This window comes from Athene noctua, chromosome 2, assembly GCF_965140245.1.
Source record: "Athene noctua chromosome 2, bAthNoc1.hap1.1, whole genome shotgun sequence".
In the NCBI taxonomy this organism is placed as follows: domain Eukaryota; kingdom Metazoa; phylum Chordata; class Aves; order Strigiformes; family Strigidae; genus Athene; species Athene noctua.
Window position 1 is genome coordinate 62216241 of NC_134038.1, and position 25273 is coordinate 62241513.

General features: G+C 32.9%; 1 protein-coding gene across 2 annotated transcripts in view; it reads right to left on the reverse strand.

Moving 5' to 3' along the window:
* Window positions 1-25273, reverse strand: part of RTTN (rotatin) — a 90413-nt gene that overhangs the window by 19713 nt on the left and 45427 nt on the right. For both annotated transcript variants that reach the window (XM_074897772.1, XM_074897773.1), the window contains 12 exons: window positions 24957-25085; window positions 21900-22007; window positions 21144-21302; window positions 19740-19811; window positions 16139-16328; window positions 13803-13885; window positions 7426-7528; window positions 6487-6685; window positions 5377-5467; window positions 4648-4801; window positions 4361-4498; window positions 3205-3416 (listed from right to left, as the gene is read on the reverse strand). In XM_074897772.1, the coding sequence (XP_074753873.1) occupies window positions 3205-3416; window positions 4361-4498; window positions 4648-4801; window positions 5377-5467; window positions 6487-6685; window positions 7426-7528; window positions 13803-13885; window positions 16139-16328; window positions 19740-19811; window positions 21144-21302; window positions 21900-22007; window positions 24957-25085 (1638 nt within the window). The remainder of the gene's footprint in view (window positions 1-3204; window positions 3417-4360; window positions 4499-4647; window positions 4802-5376; window positions 5468-6486; window positions 6686-7425; window positions 7529-13802; window positions 13886-16138; window positions 16329-19739; window positions 19812-21143; window positions 21303-21899; window positions 22008-24956; window positions 25086-25273) is intronic.

Sequence of the window (25273 nt, forward strand, 5' to 3'; positions counted from 1 at the left end):
TCATTTATTGAAGTGTACAGTGTAACTAGGACTGAAAAGGTCAAGGGATGAAGACTAGTAAGGTAATAACTTGAAAAAATCCCACCTAATTGATAAAGGACAGCTGACACCACATTAAAGCACCAAAGCATGGACTGGGTTCTGCATTTATAGCTAACAGAAAAAAAAAATCTCATTTAGACTACAACCAGTTTTATTAGATCCCAAGTGAAATCTCAAAGTTGTCAGCAGCATAGGAATGTTCTAAGTAAATTAACTATTTTTCTGTACTCTTAGGTGGTGGTTTCTTCTCAAATTAATGTGAATTTAATTTATTTAATTAATGTGAATTAGTTTGAGTAATTAAAAATATAAAAAGCTTAAAGTTTAAACTTGATGCTAATTTACACAAGCCAGGAAAAATCAAAATGTTGAGTTCCTTCAATCTTGCATAATCTAAAAAGTAGATTTGTGATTTATCCACTCAAAGGCTTTTGCTCTATTAAATTGCTAGCTGGTTTTATTTTTTTAGTAGTTAGAAATGTTTTAGTAATAAAAAAACATATTTACCTGCCAATCTCCTGGTATTTTCCTCTAATGAAGTATTATGTGGCTCATTAGAACTGTTTAAATCATTAAGGTGATTTGTCCTATATTTATATATTTTTTTAAAGTTTTCATTTCATTTGTTTTCTAAATTTTATCTTAAAACCCAGCAAAATTCTATTCTTTCTTGAAGCATGCTCCTTTATGCATTTTTTTTCCTTACTCTGCAATCAAGAATTACAGTTTATAATAAAAAATAAGATTTATGTCAATCATAGGGAACACAAGTAATTAATAATTGATGATTAACTACTAGTTGAATTAACCCCCCCCTCTAAATTTATAATGCATTCTGCCAGCAAATTCTCTAGTTTTAAACTACTAGTATTAAAGTATTAAAACAAGAATGGACACTTAATTCTTTTTTGAAATTATGATATATAAAATGGACACTTAATTCTTTTTTGAAATTATGATATATAATAAATTTAATATCTCCCATAAAGCCACAGCAGATCTAGCTATGTTAGTCTGCATCTACTGTTAGTTAAATGGGAGATCAGTCTTTCTAAATTATTGCAATTTTTTTATCTAGATTAAAAAAAAGTAGAGCCTAAATTTAAGACTTTATGTATGGATTATGGTTTCCTTATTACTTTTACTTCTGATCTTGAAAACACGCATACAAGGGTTAAAGTTTATGTCCACAAAAGCACCAAAACCTTTTAAAGTCAGCACGTGCATTTACTAAATTGGTTGTATGCAATAATGCACACTAATTTACAACCTGGTCTGTTAATATTCACACCTGCAGACTGGGTCCTAATTTAGCATTTACCATTGCATATCATCTATTCTGTAGGTTTTATGTGATAGGATGATTACTGGAGATGCCTGATTGTTTCAAAATTCTCTCTCACAGCCTTTTCCATGTTAGTCAATTACTTGCTTCAGTGGTTGTCTTGAAGAAAGATAATATTTAGATCATTTGGGTTGGTTTTGTTTTGCCTTTTTTTTTTTTTTTTAATAGCTTACTTTACATCCTATGGTCTCCTCTTGCAACTACCTCTCAATGACCACGGGGGGGGGGGGGGGGGGGGGGGTCGGGGAGGGAAGGGAAGTAAATAAATCTATGTACTTCACTCTAAAAAGCAAGCTGTTTCTTTCCTAATTCTGTTATCCTTTTTTGGGTATCATAGCAGCTATATCCCTTTCACTTTTTATAAAGCCCCAGACAGCACAGGTTATTTTCTGAGCTCTTTTATGAACAAAATGCAATGTCCATTTACAGCTCTGAACAGTTAAAGAGCAAGTTAAAAGATGGTATCTCTTACAATACTCAAACTATGACATAGTGTCTGATGGACTTGCATTGCCCTGGCTGCAGTTAATTCTTCACTGTATACTTTTTCTGCTGTCACCATAAGAGTTACCACTTTTTTGTGGCAAAGCAAAGACTGGTGAGCAACTATGTATACCTATACAAAAATAAAGCACTGTGACTTACAGCACGTCTTTGACATACTTTCATGCAACAGCATTTTTTCTGCCAGAGCCAAGGATTTCCGTTTTAGGCATATACATAAGCATTAAATACAAAAACCTAACACAATATTTAGCAAATGATGGGATTTCAACTAAGTGCCCCTGTTTTGCTTTCAAACTCTCTGAAAATCATGTCCTCGCAGGAAATCTCTATGCATTAAATTACATGATTCTTACAGAAAAATAATTACAAGCACTGACTTCAGAACATCATAAATCATGAGCTACATTATATGAAATGTGTCTTTCAGACAAACACGACACTTCTAATCATAGATCACTATTATTGTTACAGTGACCAACTGCACATAGTAAGAAGGACAACCAGTATATAGATACAAAAACCAATTTTTGAGGGAAAATAAATTAGACACACATTTCACATATAACTTTTCTTATTACTAAATAATGGAAGATATTTTAACAGTCTGTAAATAAAAAAGGATGTAAATATAAAGGAGGTAAAAGAATCATCTAGGACATTATATAAAAGTATAAATTAAGCAAGACAGAACATACATAATAGCTATCTAGAAAAAAACCCACCTTGTCACCAGTATATATTATGTCAGTCAATAAATTCCTAAAAGAATTAGTGAAAATAGGCTACCTGACCAATTCCAAACTAGCTTGGAAAATACTTAACATATGTTCCTTAAATACAACCACACTTATCTTACACTATCAGGGAATGAACTAGAAGGTTTAATGATTCTTTTTGGTTCACAGTTTTTACAAAGGCAGCTGTTAAGAGCAACAATGCTGCCATTTACAAAGGGGATTAATATGTCTCGAACCTTAAAAATCTCATTACAAGTTTGTAAAAGCAGAAAAAAAAGGCGTTATCAGTATTTGGCCAAACACATTCTATCTATGTATCATCTTCTCTAAATAAGATTTCATACCATGGTGTTGCAGCATAATTGCCTTGCAAGGTACTTCCTAGAAGTTGCTTCTTTGCAACTGTTCCAGCTGAACACGAACTTCAAAAATGAATGCAATAGACACCTCAAATTAAATAGGTCTTGGTTCATAACTGGAAATGATTTTTCATTAGGTAGCTACAGTATTTTTTTAACAAAATTCAAAAATGCAAAAATATGCCCTGCAATCACATGAACAAATTTTAAATACCTGAATAATTAATGCAGTAAGTTGAGTTACTGATGCCTGGCATCCTTCAACATGATCCAGAAGAAAGCTAATAGTTGGATTCTGACATATATTCTGTTTATCTTGGAGCTGTCTTCTTCCTTCCTCATTCAAAAGGACAGAGAGGAACTGTAAACTAGCCATATATAAAGCAGGAAATTTGGTTGAGAGGTGAATACAGTCACAAATGTTATCTGAAAGATAAAACAGAAACATACAATTTTTTATATTTCATTCTGAATAAAGCTTAAGTGCTTCAGAACTCAGAAAGACTTATCAAGGTGTGTGAGCCAAGAAGCAGTTATATCTGTGCATTGCACAAGGAATACTACAAATTCTATGCATTTGATAAGTCTTTAAAAACTAAAACAGAAAAGTTTGAGTTTTATAGGTCTGAATGAAATAATTGGTCCGTATTAATTTGACTATAAAACAGAAAAGCAACTTCCATTTGCTAAACTGATCATTTGTTCAACAATTTTCTGAACTCTCCTCACTTTATGCAACAGTTACATTATCATACCAACAGTACTCATCAGCTGCTTCACGGGCAGTTGGATTTGGATTCACCAAATGACTTAACATGTACCTGGCTGAAATCACAGCTTGAATGGACTACACTCTTAATTCAGTGTTGAAACATGTCACACAATCTTGGTAACCTAGAGCCCTGACTAGGCAAGCAACTAATGAAGGAATAATTTAAAAAGAAACAAACAAAACCCTGTATGGGTTGATTCAATCTTGAATTCATACATCTCTTAACTTCCCCTCAAAACGTTGCTATCTTTTTATTTATGATATTAAAAACAACACAAAAGGAAAAAAATGAAGTGCTAACGCATCATTTCAGGCTCTAATCACAGGTGCCGTAAAGGTTTACTAGAATCACAAACCCATATATGCAAACAAAACTTGTGAACTTACCTGACAGTTCAAAAGTTAGTCCAACAATACAACAAAGAGTTATAAAAATTCAGTTAAGAAAGGAAGTCAGTCAACCTCTGGACACATTTGGGTTTCATTCTGGATATGCCATTGCTAATTACTTAATAGCATCTAAACAAGAATGCCCCTCTTTCCTGCTTGTTTATTTTATTAGTTGCTAGGTTAAAACCCATCCAGAAATAGTTATTACCAATTATTGCTGTACAATGATTTGCAAGGGCTTCTGTCACAGATGGAAAAGATATTTGGCCACTCTTCCACAATAATGTAGCTAGAAGGTTGAAAAAGTCTACCCAGGTTTCATGAAGTACAGATGTTATCTCGGTATCTGCAAATACAGAAAAAAGTCAAACCATTTACACATGTGCACAAACCTGAATAGCTAAGCCTGACAACAACTGCCAATTTAAATGAAGGTGGTATGTAAATGAAAAGCTGTCTCTGTCTGGCTATACTGGAAACAAAGGAGTTCATTACCTAACCCATCTTTGGAACGAATGGCGAGAATCGTGAAGCTATTTCCCAAGAGAGGTTTCAACAGATCATCCTGGATTACAAGCTGAGAGTCCACCAATAAACATGATTTCAGAAGCTGGGACATAGATGACAGGTATTGAAGCAGTAATAACACCTGTTAAATATTTTTTTAAAGGTATGAAATAAAGCCATATATTTGTACCTTTCACATTTGTTTCTTATTTAAATACTCATATTACATCAACTGATTCATAACATTTTTAATTAATATACACCACTTAAAATAAATAATGGGATATAAATTAAAAATTGTTTTCCTAATTTTTACTGTAGAAGATGAAAAGTAGATGATAATAATGATAATAAATTAAAATAAGAAGATGAAAAATAAATATGGAATGTGTCAGTAACTGCTTCTGGCTCATACTTCAATACCATACAAAAAATTTCTATTACATGACATCTGTGACTGTTAAAACTATATTTGTACTTTTAAAACACAACTGGTTTTCAGTTTGATGGTTCTATGTATAGGTCCAATACAGAAATTAATTGTTCTGTGTTGAATATAACATGGTTTATTTTCTCTTAAACCTTGTCAAAAGCACAGGAATTCACATGAATGTAGACTATAGCAGTGTGTCTGGACTATGTTAATGAATATAGGTTATGCAACCATAATTCACTTCATAATTAAAAAAATTAGAAAGTAATAAATGCTTCTCTAACCTGAGCTTTTACGTGTTCTATATGACATGGATGACCAAATGGAGTTTTCAGTTCCAAGATACATCTCTCAAGCAGATTAGCACTTACAAGACTAAAATAAAATAAATTGGTTAGAAATAAATAATTAAATATTCTACTAATTCAACATTCCATAAACGAGAAAATTTTAAATAAGCAGAATAAAAATAAATTATGAAGCTCTTCCTTAACATAGTTGGATTTAGCAGTAAGTCTAGTGTAACTATAAGTAGCACGAAGTTCTTTCAAAATAGTTAGACAAACATAAATTACAATGGCTGTTAGTGCACTGGTAAAAATTGTTTGTTTATATTTGATTGCTCATTTTCTTTCCTGTAGAAGAATAAGCAGCTCTGTAATAATATAAACTGTATTCAAACAAGGGTGGGTTTTTCATTAATTGCAGTATGAAGAGAAAAGCTCTTGAAAAGCTTACAAAAAAATGAATTAATTTTCATGCTTCACTTCAGGACTTCTAAACACTTTCTACAGATGAAAGAATTTGTTACGATGCAAGTGGAAACATGGAATACAATCTGGAAACTATTTTGAAGTGGTTCCTTCTTTAAAAAAAGAAACAAATCACTAGGTCTATTATTCAATACTTTCACAAATCTGGCAAGCATTATTTACTCTCTTTTACTGTGACAGCCCTTGGCTCATCTTCAAAATACTGCACACAATTCAAAGAAGAAAATTATAAAATGAACTGATCTGCTATTCTGAATACCTGACTATATCTTGTACTGCTCTACTAAGGAAAATAAAAAATTTAAAAATTACCCCTCCAAAAAGATGACTAAATGGCCATCTATCAAAAACCTAAAACATTACCAGAGCAACACAGTAGTCCTGTAGAAGACAGACACCATAAATGGAACCACCAGTGACTACTTTTTCTGTGAAAAAAAAGAAATAATCCAAATTCTTTTCTTTTGTGGATTGTATTTTTTAAAAAAGATCTTTTTCAACACATCAGAAGCAAGAAGTGATCAATGTATTTAATCGTTTTGGTAATAAACAATGATAGAGCTCATTTCAAACTTTTCTCCTTGTTTGCTACACCTTGTTCAGCAGTCATTGATCTCATACCTGCTGAGAGCTGTTAGCAAATGTGCTTGTTGAAGAGCAATTCCAGTATCTTTTGGTATGACAACCAGCAGGTTGTGCAGAAGGCTGCAAACAGCTGACAAAAGGGCAGGTGTGACTACCGCACGCTGTTTAGACAGTGCAGCAGACATGGGAGAATCATGTTGACTTGGAGACTCTGTTGTGGTTGTATCACTTTGACCTAGAATGTGTTTAATAAACAACAACAACAAAAAAACCCAACCCACAACAGATTAACGCAGTTACATAAACCAAATTGTTTTGTTTTGTTTTTCATAAAATATCCAAGTTACCTCTACATTTAAAACAGTATATTCCAGAACAAGAGAAAAACAAACAAAAAAACCCCCCAGGAAATCAGATACAGGAAAAGCATAATTTAAAATAGCTCTGATATAAAATGTTATTTCTACAAGGCACTAATAATTGTTAAACAGTGAATCTGGAAAAATATATATTTTTACTTCTTTTCGTAACAGAGAAATATTTTATATTTGTACACATTGCTCTCTACATGCATAATTTAATATATTTTTTACATTGTATACATTTTTATCTTTCTACATATAAAGAGAATTATATATACATCTCTGCGTGCGCATGTGTGTACATGCACGTAGATGACAGCTTTAACAAAATTGATTGTTTTGAAAGGGTGACTAGACGCCCAGAATAGAACCTAAGTCTTGAGTTACATTTCAAGCGTATCAACCATTTTTCCTTACTTCTGTCAAATGTATTTCACTTTATTTTATTTTAAAGAAAGTGTTTCATGTTTGTCTTCTAAAACAACCACTTAAAGCAGCAATGATGACTGTTCCAGCAATATGCAAGCTTTATATACATGTACAAATACTGGAATATGGGCAAGCTAATACATCATATTCATCATTATGTACACAAACTCAAACTTTGACTTACCTTGTGCTGTAAGCCGATCAACTACAGTTTCAGGAATAAAACTTGTTGGGACTGTTGCCCGAAGCTCGGTAACACTCCCCAGTGATGGTGATGCAGACAGAACCTAGAAAGCCATAAGGAAATCAGTTGATTCTAGCTTTTATAGAGCAGACTTCTATTTAGATTTTCGGGTGGGGGGGCAGGGGGAAACAATCCACCAAAACCAGCAAATTTGATTAAATCTTGTTCACAATATGTGTGTGTGTATATATATTTATTTTATAAACATTCAATAATTGAAACTATTCAAAGATGTGCAATACGAACAACCTGAAACATTTCAGTTAAAAACTGATCAATGCCCATGTTACTGGAAATTCCTCATCTTCATCCCTCTTTTTCATCCGTATAACTGACTCATTCTATGTTTGGACAAAGGTAAAGGCATTACTGAAGCATTTAAACTCAAATTTTTCATGGCCTTTTTGCTCTGCTGAGAACATCAGTGCTTGTCCATTTGTACCAGGACACGTTCAGATAAAAATATCGCAAGCATATTAGTCATCAGACAAAGTTGATGTTGCAGAGTCTTTCCAACTCTGGATACTTCTCTTAACCTTAGTTCTGTGATCCTTGTATGTATTCATTTCATAGTGAAGATATGAGATATTTACATGACAGTAGATAATTTTACTGTCATACTGCCATGCTCCTCCTACCCATTCTACATTATCTATCATATTATTAATTTTGCATGCTATCAAAAGTTCTTAATGCTCTTGCTACTGTGTATAAAACCACAAGCGTGAGATCAGAAGATCTAGAGTCTCCAGCTTAATAATATGCTTTTGTGACACGACAAGACCTGGGACCCGTTTCAGAGTATGGGATAAGTATTTCCCATGTCAGGTCACTTTTTCACTCCTGTTTTTTGGATAATTCATATCATATACACTGTATAGTGACAGTCTTGAAGAAAATGTAATGAATACAGTATGCTAGGGAATCCAATGAAACCCCAACACAGTCTCAGCTTGAAGGAGGATGTTATTAGACTTTTCTTCACAGCGAACTTTCTAAGGAACAGTGAAATACTTCAAAGGTTTTCTTTTTAAAGTTTTATTAGAATATCAGTTGGAATATTTTGTTACCTAAAGGAAAAGTCAAAAGTGACTTAATTTTTGAAAAGGGTGAAGGTTAAGGAAATCACAGATTACTCGCTGCTTAGCTATTGTATCCTTGCCATTAGGTCACTGCTTTCCAGCTTTGGCTTTGATCTACCCAGCAGCATTCTGAGGTACAGGAACTCTCTACTTAGTACTTTCACATCTCCTAGAAAGTTTAACCCCACCTCCCACCCCCATCACTTCGAAATATTGTTAGGCTTCTATCAGCACATCTTTACTTCAGACCTCTGTCCCTGTATGAGCTAAAGGCTGCCACCTCCATGATGTAACTCCCTTCTCTTCCATATTTTCCTCTGTTATCCCACTACTGTCCATCCTACAGTCTTGAATCTTTCTCCTAAAGTATGCTCAGTTGTTCCTCAAGAAAAGCCAGATTACTGTAACACAGAAAACAAGCTACTCTAACATTTGGTGTGTGTGTCTACAATCCAGGATTCACATAAATACTAGGACAAGCCTGGCTAAATTATTTTCTTGTTAGCAAAACGCAGTACCAAATTGTAGCGACCAAATGAAATGCAAGTTCTGTTTAGATTATCCAGATAAAAAACATATCTGCCAATTGGAATAAATAACCTATTTAGTTTCAAGCTTGCTGATTGAAATAATTATTAAAACCCATTACTGATATTAAATCAATCCATCTTGACACATAGTAAATTCTGCATTTATTCAGCATTATACTTCAATTCCAAGCATTCTAATAAGTGACAAGAAATATAACTCTTTCTTAAAATGTACAAACCCCAAATGCACCTTCTAACAGTCCATATGGCTCTGCAACAAGTAAAGCCCTAAAAGGAATTATTACTATACTGGGAGTCATCTGAAAGATTATTATGAACTATACAAGCTTTCACATGTTAGTAAACAGTATCACCTACATTGCACAACAATTCTTTCTCCATCTTCTACAACTGTCTAAACACTTCGGAGTAAAGAAATGAAAACAAGTTCCTAAAATAGGTTAAATAAATAAATAAATGCTTTATCTGGTTAGAAAAATATCAGCTTCCTTCACTGATAGAACATTTATTGCTAATTCCTTCACAGTGGAACATGGGTTTAAACCAGAAATTTTCTGCTATCTTAACAGAAAACCTACAGTAAACAAACAAGTTGTTTCCACAGTATTCTGCCTTCCAGGAAAGAAAAGATATTACCACTTTTATAAATGACCTTTGGTAAGTATGATCTAGGAGTCTGGGACATTGTACCTACTAAAGGCTATTTAGCATTGCCACCATATTGTTTCTAGGAGCAATGAAGCATTCTGTTGCTTAACAGTGAAACAGACTTTGGAAGGGGGTTTAATTGGAGAAAAGAAAAGGTTGTGGCAGGGGGTGGGAGATGACAACTGCAGATTAGAACTAATACAAAAGAATACAAAAACTGTCTGAGTGGAAACACAGAAGAAATGTGAAGGTTTTGCTGAGAAATGTGAGGGTTTTGCCGTTTATCTACTAGATATGAATAAAATGTCTTTTCTTAACCTCTAGTATAAAAATCCCTCTGGCATTGCTTTAATAGGCTTGCAGTGATTAATTCTATTCAGTTCTCTTTTCAAAGGTTTAAATCACTTAACTATATAGCACTCAGGTAACCATGGTTCCAGAAAATAAAGCACACATTTTTATAAAATAGCAAGATTTCACGGGAAAAAATGGCCATGACTTAAAGCTATCTGGTCAATGTCTGTAGATCTTTAACTTGCACCATTTTTAGCTCAAGTTTTTAAATAAGTGATCATTTTGCTAAGCTGTCCCGGGCACAGAACAGCCGTAGTGTTTCTGCAGTTTGAAGCTAGTAGGTATCTCTATGCTGACTGGTGTTCTCAATCATACATAACACAAAACAAACATGTTGGTTAAAATAAGAATAAGGATTTGTCCTGTGCAGTGATAACCTGAGTTAATGTTTAAACTAAGAATTCTATTAAAAGACAAAGATTTTAATCCTCTCAAAATTGGACTTTGTGCAGTATCCACATTCCAGTTTACAGAAAAAAAAGATAAATTTGACAAAAATCTGTAATCCACTGAGATCTTAAAGACATTAAATACAATGCATATGAGTTAATAGAGTACAGACAAACCAGCTCTGCTACTGTCTTTTAGGTGACCTTGAATCATTGATTTCATTCCCACATCTCTATTCTTTATTCTATAAAATGAGCAAAATTGTCCTTATGTATTCTGCAAGACCTCTGACATACTATTTATAGATTAAAGTAAAACCAGAAAGATTTGTTATTAATATACTTGTTTTTTAATTTTCTCAATTTTATTTTCTGCAAATTTGGGGAAAAATTTGGGAATGAGGAAAAAAACATGAAGCCAAAAAGTAATTTAGATTTTATTTTCACTTAAGGTCATAGGAAACCTGTGTGAAATCATCATTTGATATCAGATAGCTAAAAGTATTGATTACATGAAATCTGAAAACAGAGAAAACTAATAGTGTCTTCTTCTATTTGTCAGAACTTTCCAAAAATAATAAAAACCATCAGAGCTTTTCTCTTCACAGAAAAAAAAATTGACATAATTCAGTAAAAAGACATCACCTTCTGCAAAGATCTTCAGGATGGGGCTTACTGAACAAAAAAGCAGTTTCAGCTTCCTAGAATGACATTCATGAAATGAATGTATATGGACATATTTAGAAAAATTTTTATTAAAGAAGTAAATAAAATTAAAGTATCAGAGAAGAGCTTCTGGCAGAAACAATTCTACTTAGTTTTACAGCTAGTAACTCTCAATTATTTGAGGCTGTTGTCATCAAATCTGTACCACACAAAAAAAATCTTTCCCTTCAGTAAGACCTGCTGACTCTTTCATCTGTGATGGGCAAAGCATGCCATCTAGTGGGCTTGGAATAACTACATATTCCTGGTACTATCAACATATAAAACTTCGACAAACTTTCATTAACTTTTGGTAATGACTTCAAAAATTTATTTCTTTTATTCATATGTCAAAATGGAAAGCTTTGGGCCAAACTGTATGGCCCAAGTTATTATAAATTTCAAGTTATATAGGAATAATTTGCAAAAGCCTGATTTCAGGACAAGTTTGAGCTTTTAAAATTATTTCCAAACTTTACTAGATAAACACACTTAATGGTCATTAACTGCCCTCACTTTGTATTTAGCCTCAGTTCCCTTCCTCTATCTTTCTTCTCCTAATACTGGCATTAGAACATCAGACCTCTGCATCTTTCCTTCAAACTTAGAAATTCAGCATCTGTCATGTCAGCACAGTTTTGGGTTTTTTTCTGAAGGTAAGAAACTTAATTAACAAAACAAGTTTACAGCTGCTAAAAAGGTCCATGAAAGACAAATGGAAATTAAATTAACTTATATGAATGACAACCAAAGTTTTTGTGTGAAATCTTCATACATATCAGGGGAAAAAGGAAAACAAAACAAAAAACCCTTGAAATAAAGTTCTTATGTTAGCTGTAAGAGCATAATCTTAGCAAATATGAAGTCTACAACATCTGGAAGACTGATATGAGTATTTTAGTATTATTCTGTGCTTTTCACTTTAAATAATTAGTTATCCATTTGTTAAATGAAATCGTAGAGTTATGCTTTTATGTTAAACTATGATGCTACTTTACACATAAAAAAAGGAAAAAATAATTTGGAATCTACCAGATAAAATTAATGTATTTTTATTTTTTTAATCTACTGAAGGAATTTTATGGAAAGAACTCTTCAACTCTTCATGAATACTCAGGCACAATTTTAAGTAGAATAGACACTCAACCCTGTTAAGAATTGCTGAAATTTAACTTTTCCCTCAAGTAACATGAGAGAAATAAGATGAATTTTGCTCAAGTTTTATTTCTATAAGTGACACTCGATTTACTCAGTAAAAAGCAATTTAGAAACAACTGCTTTTAAGCAACCTGAGATTCTTATCTAAATGGGTTTTTTAACAGTATCCATGGTAGCATCTACTCCCTGATTTACATGCAATTTCAATTATTTTAGTTTCAAGTATTCAAATTTGAATATTTGTGTTTAAAATAACCCTAAAGGATTTTTGGAGGTTTTGTTTTGTTTTAGGTAAATGAAAAACAAATTCATTTAAAAAAAAGAAACTTTAGCTTAACACTAGAGTATACTTTTTCCTCAATTATAAAAAACATTCCAGATAACAGTAACAGTACTAGACAGCAAAATATTTATAATAGAGTCAAAACAGGAAGGAAAAATTATAGTTGTGAAGTATTTTGAGACAAAATTTCAATACTGTTTTTTCTATTATTTTTATTTTTATCATGATTCACAGAAAGACTGGGCATAACAATTTTAGTCAATAAAATTAGACGGTTATTCATAATCAAAAATCTTTGAAGGAAATATAAAATTATAAAAATAGACTTCAGTGCAACAAATCGGAGTTTTATTGGCATTATGATGCAGTCCTTTAAAATAAATTATTTTTATCAGGTAACTAATGAATGTTATAAAAGCTTCTTCCACAGCCTGATCTAATATTGCAAATACTCTGGAACTGGAAGAATGTATTTCAATTTCTCTTCCTTTGCATTTGCCATCTTGAAAGACAGCATATGTTTACAGCCTTTCATCCTAGCCAGAAACAAATTTTTCAAGCAGCCACCTGCTTTCTTGTATCTTTCATATCTATTTTGGGTCGTGCAAACACTTGTGCCACTTTTATATTTTATAAAAGCATTTTCAGAAGCCAGAGTTTATTATGACAGAGAATATAATTTTAACCCAGTGTACTTATGTGGTTTTGATTGATCCAGTTCTGTAGCTGTGTAGTGTAAATATAGGTTCACTCTGAAAGGACAGTTTGGATAAAAGCAGCAGAAGTGACAACTATAGATGAAGATGACTGCATTTTGTCAATAAAGCCAATTACAAAGTAATCTCTAGAGAATATGTCTTGCCGTGAGAAGCTACAGAATACAGCACTGCCTTATGCATTTAGCTAGTCAAGGTAAGCTATTTTATTTATATTTGCTCGGGTAAATAACCATAAAGGTTTTCTTCCACATATTAAAGCTACTTCACAGTAAATTTCAATTTAGTTTCAGCTTTTTAATTTTCTGTTTAATTTCAGTTTATTTTGAGTTTTGTTTTGTTGGGTCTTTTTTAGCATGAGTGCTAATTTTCCTCAAACCATTTCATGAACAACTTCATATTTAAAATAAATAGATTACTCTGCAAGTTACCATAGTTTCAGATGTTGACTGAGAATGTGAAGATTGGCTTTGACTGGATGGAGCATTCCAAAAATTAAGAGAATCATCAAAATCTGTAGGAAAAAAAAGAATAAAAATCAAATTTGAATAAAAATTAATTCTTTTTTTTTACTACAAGACCAGCAGAGAGCAAACTAAGCTTTTCGAAGACTGTTTCAATGAAAAGTAGCCAACTAGTTATCCTTCTGAAGAACTCAGAACCTAAGTTTTCACACATTGTACATACGAATTCTTATCCAGCAAATCCATTGAATAAACAGAAATTAAATAAAATACAGTTTTCAGCACAACTTAATATAGTCTGGAAAAAGCCACACTTAGCTCAAACTGCAGTTGCATAGCCTTTAGTCATTTGACATAGTTCAGGTTTAGTTTTATTTGAAATGTAATAGTACAAAAGTATTTAAGATACCAGGGTCTCAGCACAAACATAAGGAACAGATGTCGTCTTCTTCAAAAAAACTTCAAATTCACATTTTAAGAAAAAAAAATTCAAGAGAACCCATATTCATAGTTATCATGATGGAAGAATTGCTTTGTGAGTCTGTTTCAGAATAAAAAGGGTGAAAAATTTTATAGGACAAACCTGTCAATAACAGGTTTGAAAGCTTTTATATATTTAGAAAACAATAAAGAATAAAGCACTAGCTGACACAAATTCTGAGTGCAAAACACACAGAGGTAGAAGTCCTAATACATATCTTAGCTAATCACTAAATTGAGATAACTAATTTTATTTTTAACATAACTTTGTGGATGACTTCGTGGGGGTTTTTTTAGTACTCCTGAAAAATATGAGGAAAATTCATTGGGGAAAAAAACAACAAAAATTATTTTAGGGAGATAAACCAAAGCAAGGTCTTCTATTAAGAGATGACAAGGGACCTATTAAAAAGCAGAAACAGGTCATTATAAATAAAACCCCTCAATTCTGAACATATGAATGAAGGACTTACAAGCCTTTCAAGCACTATAATTTTAGAGATAGAAGAAACATTGTCTGTTCCTCCTTTTTTTAAGTAAACAAAAATTTTGTTTCTTGTTCTTGAAATATCATAGATGATTCTTCCTCCTTATTTCAAAGCTCCTGGAAAACCATTTTTTTAGCTTTGCTTTTCAATGATTTGATATAAAGTATCTCAACTTCTCACTGGAAAGTTCTACTATCCTGGAGTTTGAGTTGCTCTTAGATATGACATTGCATCAGCTAACAGAACTACCAAGAGGCACAAATAAGAGGACCATGGGAGGAGTGAAACTGAAAAAAAAAAAAAAAATACACTTATAGATAAATAAAGAAGCCACAGATAAATTTTTATAGCTGGAATTTTGTATACTGCTGAGGTACTTCTCTGATAACTCAGTTAGTTAACCAAGAATATTTCCTTCCTTTGGTCTGTCAATGTCATAACTTGGTAGCAGAAATAACATTCCTCTTCTGTTTATGCTTCTGTAACATAAGTTTGACAGAAGCAGACCTACAAGAACTGTTTAAATCTGTAGCCTTGGAAGATGGAAATACAGAAAATTAGGCACACAAAAAAGGGACAAAGAACGAATGTATTAATTTTACCTCCCTTGCACAGTTTTTACTCATTGAGCTTTCTGAAGAATTTCCTAGCTTTCTAAACTTAAGATTATAATGCACATTTGATTTGGACAAGAACATGGGTTCCTACAATGCAGCACAGAAATATTGTTCAGAAAATAATTAGTCAATACAGAAGTTAGATCTGAGATAATCCAAGAGCATACAAGTTAGAAAAATAAATCAAACCAATCTGAGTATTAAATTTGATCAGTCTATGAATTAAATTATATCTGAATATCTTAGAATGCAGCTAACTTCACCAGATTAGAGCCCATCCCTACTTATGTATCTTTGAAGTTGAACACATGAGGAAACAGAAGCAGGAGTCTTAGAAACAGTTCATATACTTTTTTCCTAAACTTTCTTTGTACCGGTCTTTCAAAGTCAAAACTGCAAAAAGTATTTTACCCCAATATATTGCAAGAAAATGTATTGCAGAACTCATTACATCTTTTCCGTTGGTAACTTTTTGTTACAAAACAAAATGTTTTGTACAGTTTACAAAATGTAAATAACAACTCAAAGCCTTTTCTGAGATGTTAAACTAATGAGTTATCTACTTCTTAAATTCTCTAATATTTTGACTTAACATATTTAAGCTAATTGTTTAAATATTTTCTTTCCATTTTTAGTATGAATTATTTGAGACAAGTTACTCAAAACTAGAAGCTATTTAAGTAGGTTTAAAATATGACAAAAATATAACACCACATACCAGTTATACCACCTTTTTCTATGATGAGGTTGTCTTTGGAAGAATTTAAATCAAACATATAACATCCTAAGTAACAGTGTTTCACCATCTGATTCACACGTTCATAGAATTGGCAGTGATATAAAAGGGCCTTAAGCGCAGGTTTTCCTGTTTGAGAGAGGCCAGATTCTTCATCATGTACACAGGGACCCTGAAGACATGAAATTCACAAACATGATTTCTTTAAAAAAATGTTTCACATAAACTGATGGAAAACTCCACATTAAGCCTAATATTGTGTGTGTGTATGTACACATAGCTGGTTTACATGCTGTAACTAATAAAATCAAATGTAGACTTTATTAAAGTTGAGCTAAATTATAATATTTTACAAATACTGTAGCGATTTAGCAAAATGGAAGTAGAACTTAGGTCCAGAGAATGAATGAATGAATAAATAAATAAATAAAAAGTTTTAAGACAGTATATGTATCAGGAGACTTTACAATTTTAATTTCTCACTTAATTCTACTTACAGATACCAACTAATGCAGAAGTTTTCTTTAGAAAAACAGCATACTCATACTAAGATGAGTAAATATCCTGAAAAGGTCATCCTGTTCTTAAGTATACTGCCATTATACTATATCTAGCCATGTCAACCTACTATCATGAAAGATTTGTTTAGAAAACAAGACATAAAACCAAAGAAATTATCTTTACAGAATCGTTTTCAGTAATTTCTTTTTAAACATTGACTTCAGTGAAAACTTTCCAGAGCAGTGGATTTACACCTGAAAAGAAAGATTTCGGCCTTATTTCAAATAATCAGTTTGATTTGACTATCTTTGTTATAGTATTTCTCCAGTGTTTTCCATAGTAACAGAATAGAAGAAGTTTTATTAAGCTATAACATAACCTGTTTTAGGCTGACCATAAAAATTAGAAGTGTTAATTGGCAAAAGAACTGGGACTGAGAAAAATTCAAACCAAGTACACTCTATAAGGCAGTTTTAGGAGGCATCCTGCAGTACTTCAAAAAGAAACTAGTTAAAATTATGGAAAGAAAATTCATCAGTGCTAATCAGAATCTTTTTTTGGCAGTCAGGAGAGAGCAGAGGTACATCAACTGCAAATAAATAATTTGAAAAACACTATTTGTCCTCAAGAGACTCTAGATGTTCCCCAACCCCTCCACTTACACTGAATACAAGCTTACTTTCCAAGAAAACAAAACAAAAAACAGATCAAGTAGAAGCAGTAAAACAATGCTGTGTTGCAGGATGTTATAACCAGAGCTTTAGATTGTTAGTGCTCATTCTTTTTGGTTTCTGTAATATAGAAACAGACTATTTTCACTGTTTGCCTTTTAATGCCAATTAATGGAGCATCAGGTGTGTCAAACAGTTTGAAAAAGAATGTAGTTTTTCATGTAAACTGTTCACAATGAATTATAAAACTGTACTCATATGCTGTCAGCAATATACATAGACTATCAACTGTGACAAATGCATACTTCGGAAATTTTTTTAAATTTAGTCAAAATTTTACAATCTAGAACTGTCTTTGCCAGTTTAAAAAATTATGCCAGATACTTTATTGCACAACGGGGTCCCTGAAAGAGTTACCATAAAGAAAGTGCTATGACTTCAGCAATCTTCACACAACACAGTATGTTACAGTCTTAGAATACTTTACACAGGTTGACTTTACTCATGACAAAAATTTCCTATGCCACTTTTTGAAGTAACATAGAAAAATTAATTAATATAAAGCAGATTAACTAGGTAACAGCAACACTATAGATATTCTCATGGAAATGCTGGTCTACAAACTCTATTTACAGCCTTTCCATGTCCAGCCCTATTTGCCTAAGGGATAAAGTGATCATGTTCTACTTGGCTATGGTACACTATTCCTACTATTCACCCAGACTCACTCCACAGCTCTCCTTTGAATTTGCTTGCACTGAAGTCAAACAAACCATTTTACTCAGTGCAAGTGAAAAAAAGTAACTCTGAAATACAGAATTTGATCCTGGTAGTATCTTACAATTTAAATTGTTTGTATTTTCAACAGTTTTAATTTACCAGTTACCATAAAGTGTTGTTTGATATCATCTTTCAGCATGAACACTTATTAAGTGATGAGCAATTTCCATTAAATTGCACTTCTTAATAAGAATCACATTGCCTCAAAGCTTCTATTAATTGCACTGGAATTCATCCAGAATTCTGCGACTGGATTCAAATTTTGTCACCTCACTATAGTTGTTGAAATGTTTAAAAAGACTAGAAAGCAACTTTTAATAGAGTTTATATTGACAAGTTAAAATGACTGCCCCTTGTAAATCCCCTGCTATTATGAAATTAAATTAGTATCTATATTGATAAAATATAAGTAATAAGCAATAAGACTGAAACAAAGGCCAGATTCATAAGAGTACTTGAACATCTTCCTTTATGATCAGGTGTAAAGGAAAGATAAGATATGCTGTAAAATGCAGCTCTGCAAGAAATAGTATAATTTATTTTGCATGCAGATGAATCATAGATAACATCCTAGCAAAACAGGAGGAATGTCTTTCAGCACTAACTTGATCTTTTGCAGAAATGAACAGATAAAACAGGATATGGTTGCATCTGCAAATTTCTTCAAAAACGAAAAGAAACTGTTCTCATATAGGTACGATATCACATACTGAAAAGAACAAGATGGACAGAAAGAATAGGCATCGAGGCCTCAAAAAATTGAAAAATCGGGAACTAAGATCCAAAAAATCTTTGTGTACAGTAAACCAGACTTGCTGGAAATGACTGACTCAAGATCAGAATGGGAAAAGTCTCCAGGGGATCTTATCAGTTTGCATAAATATCTATCTGGTAAGAGAAAGTAAAGGGAGACAGACTCTTCACATTGATATCCAGCAAGAGGACAAAAGGCAATAAGCAAAAACTGAAATACAAGAAATCCTATTTAAACTTGGGAAAAAACTTTTTCCCCATGAGGGCAGTCAAACATCAGAACAAGTTGCCCGGAGAGGTTGTGGAGTCTCCGTCCTTGGAGATACTCAAACTAAACTTGACACAGCCCCGAGCAAGCTTCTCTAGTTCACCCTGCTTTAAGCAAGGGGTTATGTTTTTAAGAAGTACTTAAATTGAGTTGAGCAACAAGCTGCTTCATCATTCTTTCAAAAGGGTTCTTTCTCATCACTTACATATTTCTTTCAAAACATTTTATAAACCTCACATTCTCAGAATTTCCTCTTCCTCATACCCCTCAAATCATGTTACATTCCAAGAGCAGGTTCAATAAATGACCAATTTCTATCCTCAAATGTTAATGATACCATGTAAGTAAGCACATAACCTAGGAACCCAAAGATACTATCCTACATTCATGAAATGCCACATATATACAAACTAACTTTGGTTCTTTTCTTGAGCTTGCTGGAAGTTTGAAAGAAGTTTGTCTATTCATATATTTCTCTTTCTAAAATGTTACCTTAGACATGTAATTTTTTAAGTTTATATTTTATAGGTATACTGACATAAGTTTTTATATCAAATAACGTCTCTCTGTGACACCATGACCTTTCTCATCAAATGTAAGAGTCACTCACTTGCCAAATGCAATCTTTCACATCTTCTGTAGGAATAGGAATCACAAGGAGATTTTGTAGAATAAAAGCAGCCTGAAAGAAATGAAAGCATCAATATTGTCATCTAGCCATCACAGTTCAAAAAAACCGTATCAGATTGAACAGCACAGCCTACATATTATTCCATTGCTTTAGATGTATGTGGAAACACAAAGAATTTTCACATTCATGTTGGAAAAAAATAAATAGAAGGATAAACCTAACACTCCTCAAACTTCACCTATGACAGATGTCATTAAGGCATGGCACAAGAGAAGGCCGGTAAGAAAAAAAAGTCAAGGAAGAGATGGAATAGAAATCACTAGGGAACAAATTTATTTTTTTATAAAATACTTTGACTGTACTGGAACAGTGATGAATCCTGTTGAATAAGCATTACATAACAAAATCCCTGGAAAAAAATCCCTGAGCAGGAAAACCTAGATAATTGTTTACGACCCTTTACTCTGTTGTCCTCATTTTTTTAAAAAAATTGTTATAAAATAACTGGGACAATACAAGGGACACATTGGGACAGACACATATGTTCCAAATATTTTCCTTTCTAAATACATAGCATGTGTGTTTTTCTAATCTGTGTAACATGCATTTCACATGTAATTTTTTTAATATATTTTATCAATCTTTTGTCAATAATTTGACTCTTAAGAGACTACTAAAATTATTTGGAAGCTAAATAAAACAATGAAGCAAACATTCTCAAAAGCATTTTGCACAAATAAATTTAAAATAGTGCTTTGCAAAATGTAATTAGTTGAGCAATAGAACTGGGAAGAAACTAACCCACTATGTCACAGTTGTTCTATCTTAGTTATTGGAAAACAGGAAAAACCTTACAACTAGAAATGATAGTCGCAAAAAACATGCACACAGTTTAAACATAGTATCATATAGTTCTATGTGCTGTCCTACCAGTGTACAAACTTTCAGTTCTCAAAAATAAACCTTAGTGCCTAGACAAAACAGATTACTTCATGTCTGCAAGGAAGAGCTATTTACTAGGAATCAGGTGATGAGTATATAGTCCAAAGTGTTCATAAATGGAACAAAACAGCCATTAAAATCTGGGCTAATTTGTTATGCTTTAGCAACCTATTTGTCTACCTGAGTAAGCCTTAGGAGTTTTTATGCATTCACTTGTACTGTTTAGATCATTTCTGCTTTTACAGCAGTCATATGTGTTTGTTGCTTCTTGAGTAATTCTAAGTAAGAAGCTAACATTTCTTTTAATTAAGTAGTATTTAACATACAAAGCAGTAGGTGTTATGCAGCATCAGAAAACAGATATATGGAATAGAAAATTTTAATAAATATTTTCTCCTTAATGAAAAAATCTAAGACATCAGAAGGACACAAGAAACATACCTCTCTGCGTACCATGCTACATTCAGATTGGTCCAGAAGGATGTTTATTACCGTTCCCCACAGCCCTCCTGAAATGTTCTGGCAACTTTCTGCTAAAGCAATACATCCTATTTCAAGAGATGTAAGAGCTGATCCTATTCCAAGTGCTGTAAATCTGACCTGGTACATATAAACAAAACACAAAGTGATATTTCTTATAGTAATTAGCAATTTTAAATTATTAAATTTTATCAACTGAATTTGGAGCTTAAAGGGAATAATTTAAAAAGTAACAACCTATTTTCCTACATTTCTCTAGCCCTATACTCCAAATCACAACTATGTGTACATAAAAATGACAATAAAATAGGTATTTGAATACTTAGTCTTCAATATCCGTCACATTGTACCACTTAAAAATAGTTCTGTTTCACAAACCCATAAAATCTAACAGATTTGCATCAAATATACTTGCTCTAAATTTGTAGTACATGTTAACATTTCTGCTTTGCAGCTAAGTAACAGCAATGTCAATAAAAACTGCCTATGAATCATGATCATGAGTGAAAGCACAGAAGACAGAAGATGTAGGGAAGGATTTGTCAGATGTTTATATGAAAATATTCTCCCTACTTTACTGTTACTATCATTAAGCATTTCCTCAGTAACATTTTAAATAATGTAAAAAAGTAGTTTCAATACTAAATAAACTAATGAAACAAAAATTTTACAAATATTTAAGGGTCAAAATAAGATATCAACAGTGTATTAACTAACCTCAGGGTCTCTATCTACCCATAAAGGAACCAGCCATGCCAAACCTAGCTGAGAAAGAACTTGTTCTTCACTGTTATCGTAAGGCAAAGACCAAAGAGATATCCAGTCCTGATTAGAAAACAGATAATAAATTAAGAAGTTATTTTATAAATCTTTCAATGCCATGCCAGTCTGCCAACAGCCTAAGTTACCAATTACATACTAAAACATTTTAAATGCACACAACACCGATACTGCAATACAAAGATTTTAATTCTGCCTCTATAAACACGTATTTAACATGCTGACTTCACCTACTGCATAAAATGAAATTTGTGTTGTATTCTTCAGAGAATTAGGACAGCAGTTCTAAAGAGAGATTAAATATTGCACTTAAAAACTAGGATAATTACTTCCATTCAAAATTTAGTCCTTACATTTTTTATTTTTGCTTATTAACACCTGGCTTTCTCCCTTATCTTATACATGCACAGAAAACTACCAAATAAGAACATGCAATCATTTCTTTGATCACAATTAATTCTCTTTCTTCCTGCACCTGCTACATGATTAAATAAAGTCTTGCAGACTAACACATTGCTGCAGATTCCATGAAACCATACTTGACTTTACAAATTAATTTCTTCAGCTTGGGTTAAAAAAATAAGTACACCTGCAAAATGCTCTGTTTAACCATGGCACTGCACAAACAACATATTAAGTTCATAAAAAACTGTGACACCTGAAATTTTATGTGTGTCTTCTGACCACCTCAGTCCTGTATATTTTTACATAGTAGATGAATAGTGTTTCATTTGGAGCAGTGTATTTTGCATGGATTTTCTCAAAACACACAATATGAATTACAAAAAGCTCAGTATTCTAGAATATTTGATTTTGGGGAGGGAGGGCATTAAAATATAAAATGAAATACAAAACACAGGTCATAGAATTACAGAATGGTTTTGGTTGGAAGGGACCTTAAAGATCGTCTAGTTCCAACACCTTCCACTAGACCAGGTTGCAAAAAGTCCCATCCAACCTGGCCTTGAACATGTCTCTGGGCAGCCTGTTCCAGTGTCTCACCACCCTCACAGTGAAGAATTTCTTCCTTATATCTGATCTAAAACTGTTGAAACTGTTATCCCTTGTCCTATCCCTACACTCCCTAATAGAGTCCCTCCCCAGCTTTCCTGTAGGTCTCCTTTAAGTACTAAAAGGCCCCTATAAGCTGTCCCTGTAGCCTTCTCCAGACTGAACAACTCCAACTCTCTCAGCCTGTCGTCACTGAAGAGGTGCTCCAGCCTCTTGATCATCTTTGTGGTCGTCCTCCAGACTTGCTGCAACAGGCCCATGTCTTTCTTATACTCAGGGCCTCAGAGCTGGACGCAGTAGCTGGACGCAAGAGAAGGGTAGAGGGGAAGAATCACCTCCCTTGACCTGCTGGCCACACTTCTCTTAATGCAGCCCAGGACACAGTTGGCTTTCTGGGCTGAGAACATACATTGCTGGCTCATAGTCAGTTTTCCATCTACTAATATCCCCAAGTCCTCCTCCACAGAGCTGCTGCTCTCAATCCACTCATCGCCCAGCCTGTATTTGTGCATGTGTGCAAAGCACGACCAGTGAAATGTTACCATAGCAAATAAACATTGCAGCAATTCTAGTACACTCTAAGTATATGCTCTATTTCTCATGTACTCCTACAAACATCTGTAACTTACTTTTGACCATCAGGTTGAGATAAAGGATCTTACATCTGACTTAACAAGGTGGTTCTTTTAATAACAAAGAACCATAATGGTTCATAACACTGCAGTGAGCAAAAAAAATTTACTTTAACTAGTTTTAATTTCAAGTCATTAGACTCTGCATTTTAAGTCAGTATTAATTTTTTTTAAAATCACTTATCCAGTGTACTCTCATATAACACTGCTTGCACAGAGGAAGGAGGCTAATTTTACATTTCTCTTTCCATAAGATTTGACACTAAATCACATGGTTGTAAACAACGTCCAGGATTTAAAATTTAAGAATATAAGTTATGACTACAGTCTAGACAGTTATACTGTTGTGTACAAAGAGTATGATTTATCAACACAAAAAAATGCCAACTATCATTATGCTGCTATACATATTATTCTATGAGACTGATACAAAATTAAAAAGTAAGTAATTCAAGTCCACTCCTTCATCCATGCATATATGATCTAACTATTTGGAGACTGCAGTCTTCCTGCAGTGTACTTAATACTCTGTCCCTCTGCAAGTTTAATAAACTCTGTCAGCACCTAATATCTTGAAGAAGGAGTACACAACTGTAGAAATAGACTTCTGGAATTTGGAGAAGCAGGTATACTGCTATTTTTAATTACAGGGGTACGTGATCACATTGAAAGGTCTTCCTTTGTGGCTGTCACAGATATTGATAAGAAAGGATTTTTATTTTCCAAAATGCTTACACTAAATTGTTGAATTTGTTTTGACTGCTTCAGGATGAAGGCTGTTTTTTTCTAAACTCTCAAAAACTTAGCTCAAAACATGCACTTCAACACAAAGATGAATTTTGCTAATAAGTGATGACAGCTCCTTTTATAATACAATCATTCTTTCATGTATGTATATATTCTTTCATGCATATATACATATATATACACACATGTACGTGTAAATGTATGTTAGAAAGCCTGTTATCTGTACAAGGCTGAGGAAATAATAATGTTACAGACTGTTAAATTTATTCATCCTACATAAAATCCTGATTTCTCTTTTTTATTAAAAAGAAAACTATACCTTATTCCAAAATAAGGCCTTTCCATATCCACAGAATTGTTTGCAGAATAATCTTTATAAGGCTAGAACTGAATCTTCAGCTTTCTTGTATACTGTACTCTATGCTATTCATTTATTTAACATTACATACTAGATTACCAGATTTTATTTTTATTTTTATTATCTGTTGCCATATAAGACATTTTCCCCCACCACATACGAAAATATAGCATTGACCTTTAGCAGTTAAAATATATCTGTGCGTAGCCCTCACAAATTATAAGAGGACAAATGTAATGCACTTACTGTATCCTTGGCTTGAGCCATCATTTCATGAGATAAGTGAAGCAAGCAAAGAACTGTGCTTTTCGTAACACCTTTTCCCATGAAGGACATTGCATTTCCTCCCCATTCAACATAAAATGATGAGATGACCTAGGAGTGGGGTTAACAAGTTCACTGTATGTTTACTGTAAGCAATATACCCGTAGAGTACAAACTATCTTATACACTATTACATCATAATTTATTTCATTAAAATATGGCAGATTTTTAGCTGAATTTTATTTATGAGTCATTTGGTCATGTGATTATTTCCTCTAAGCTTAAACTTCTGAAGATTA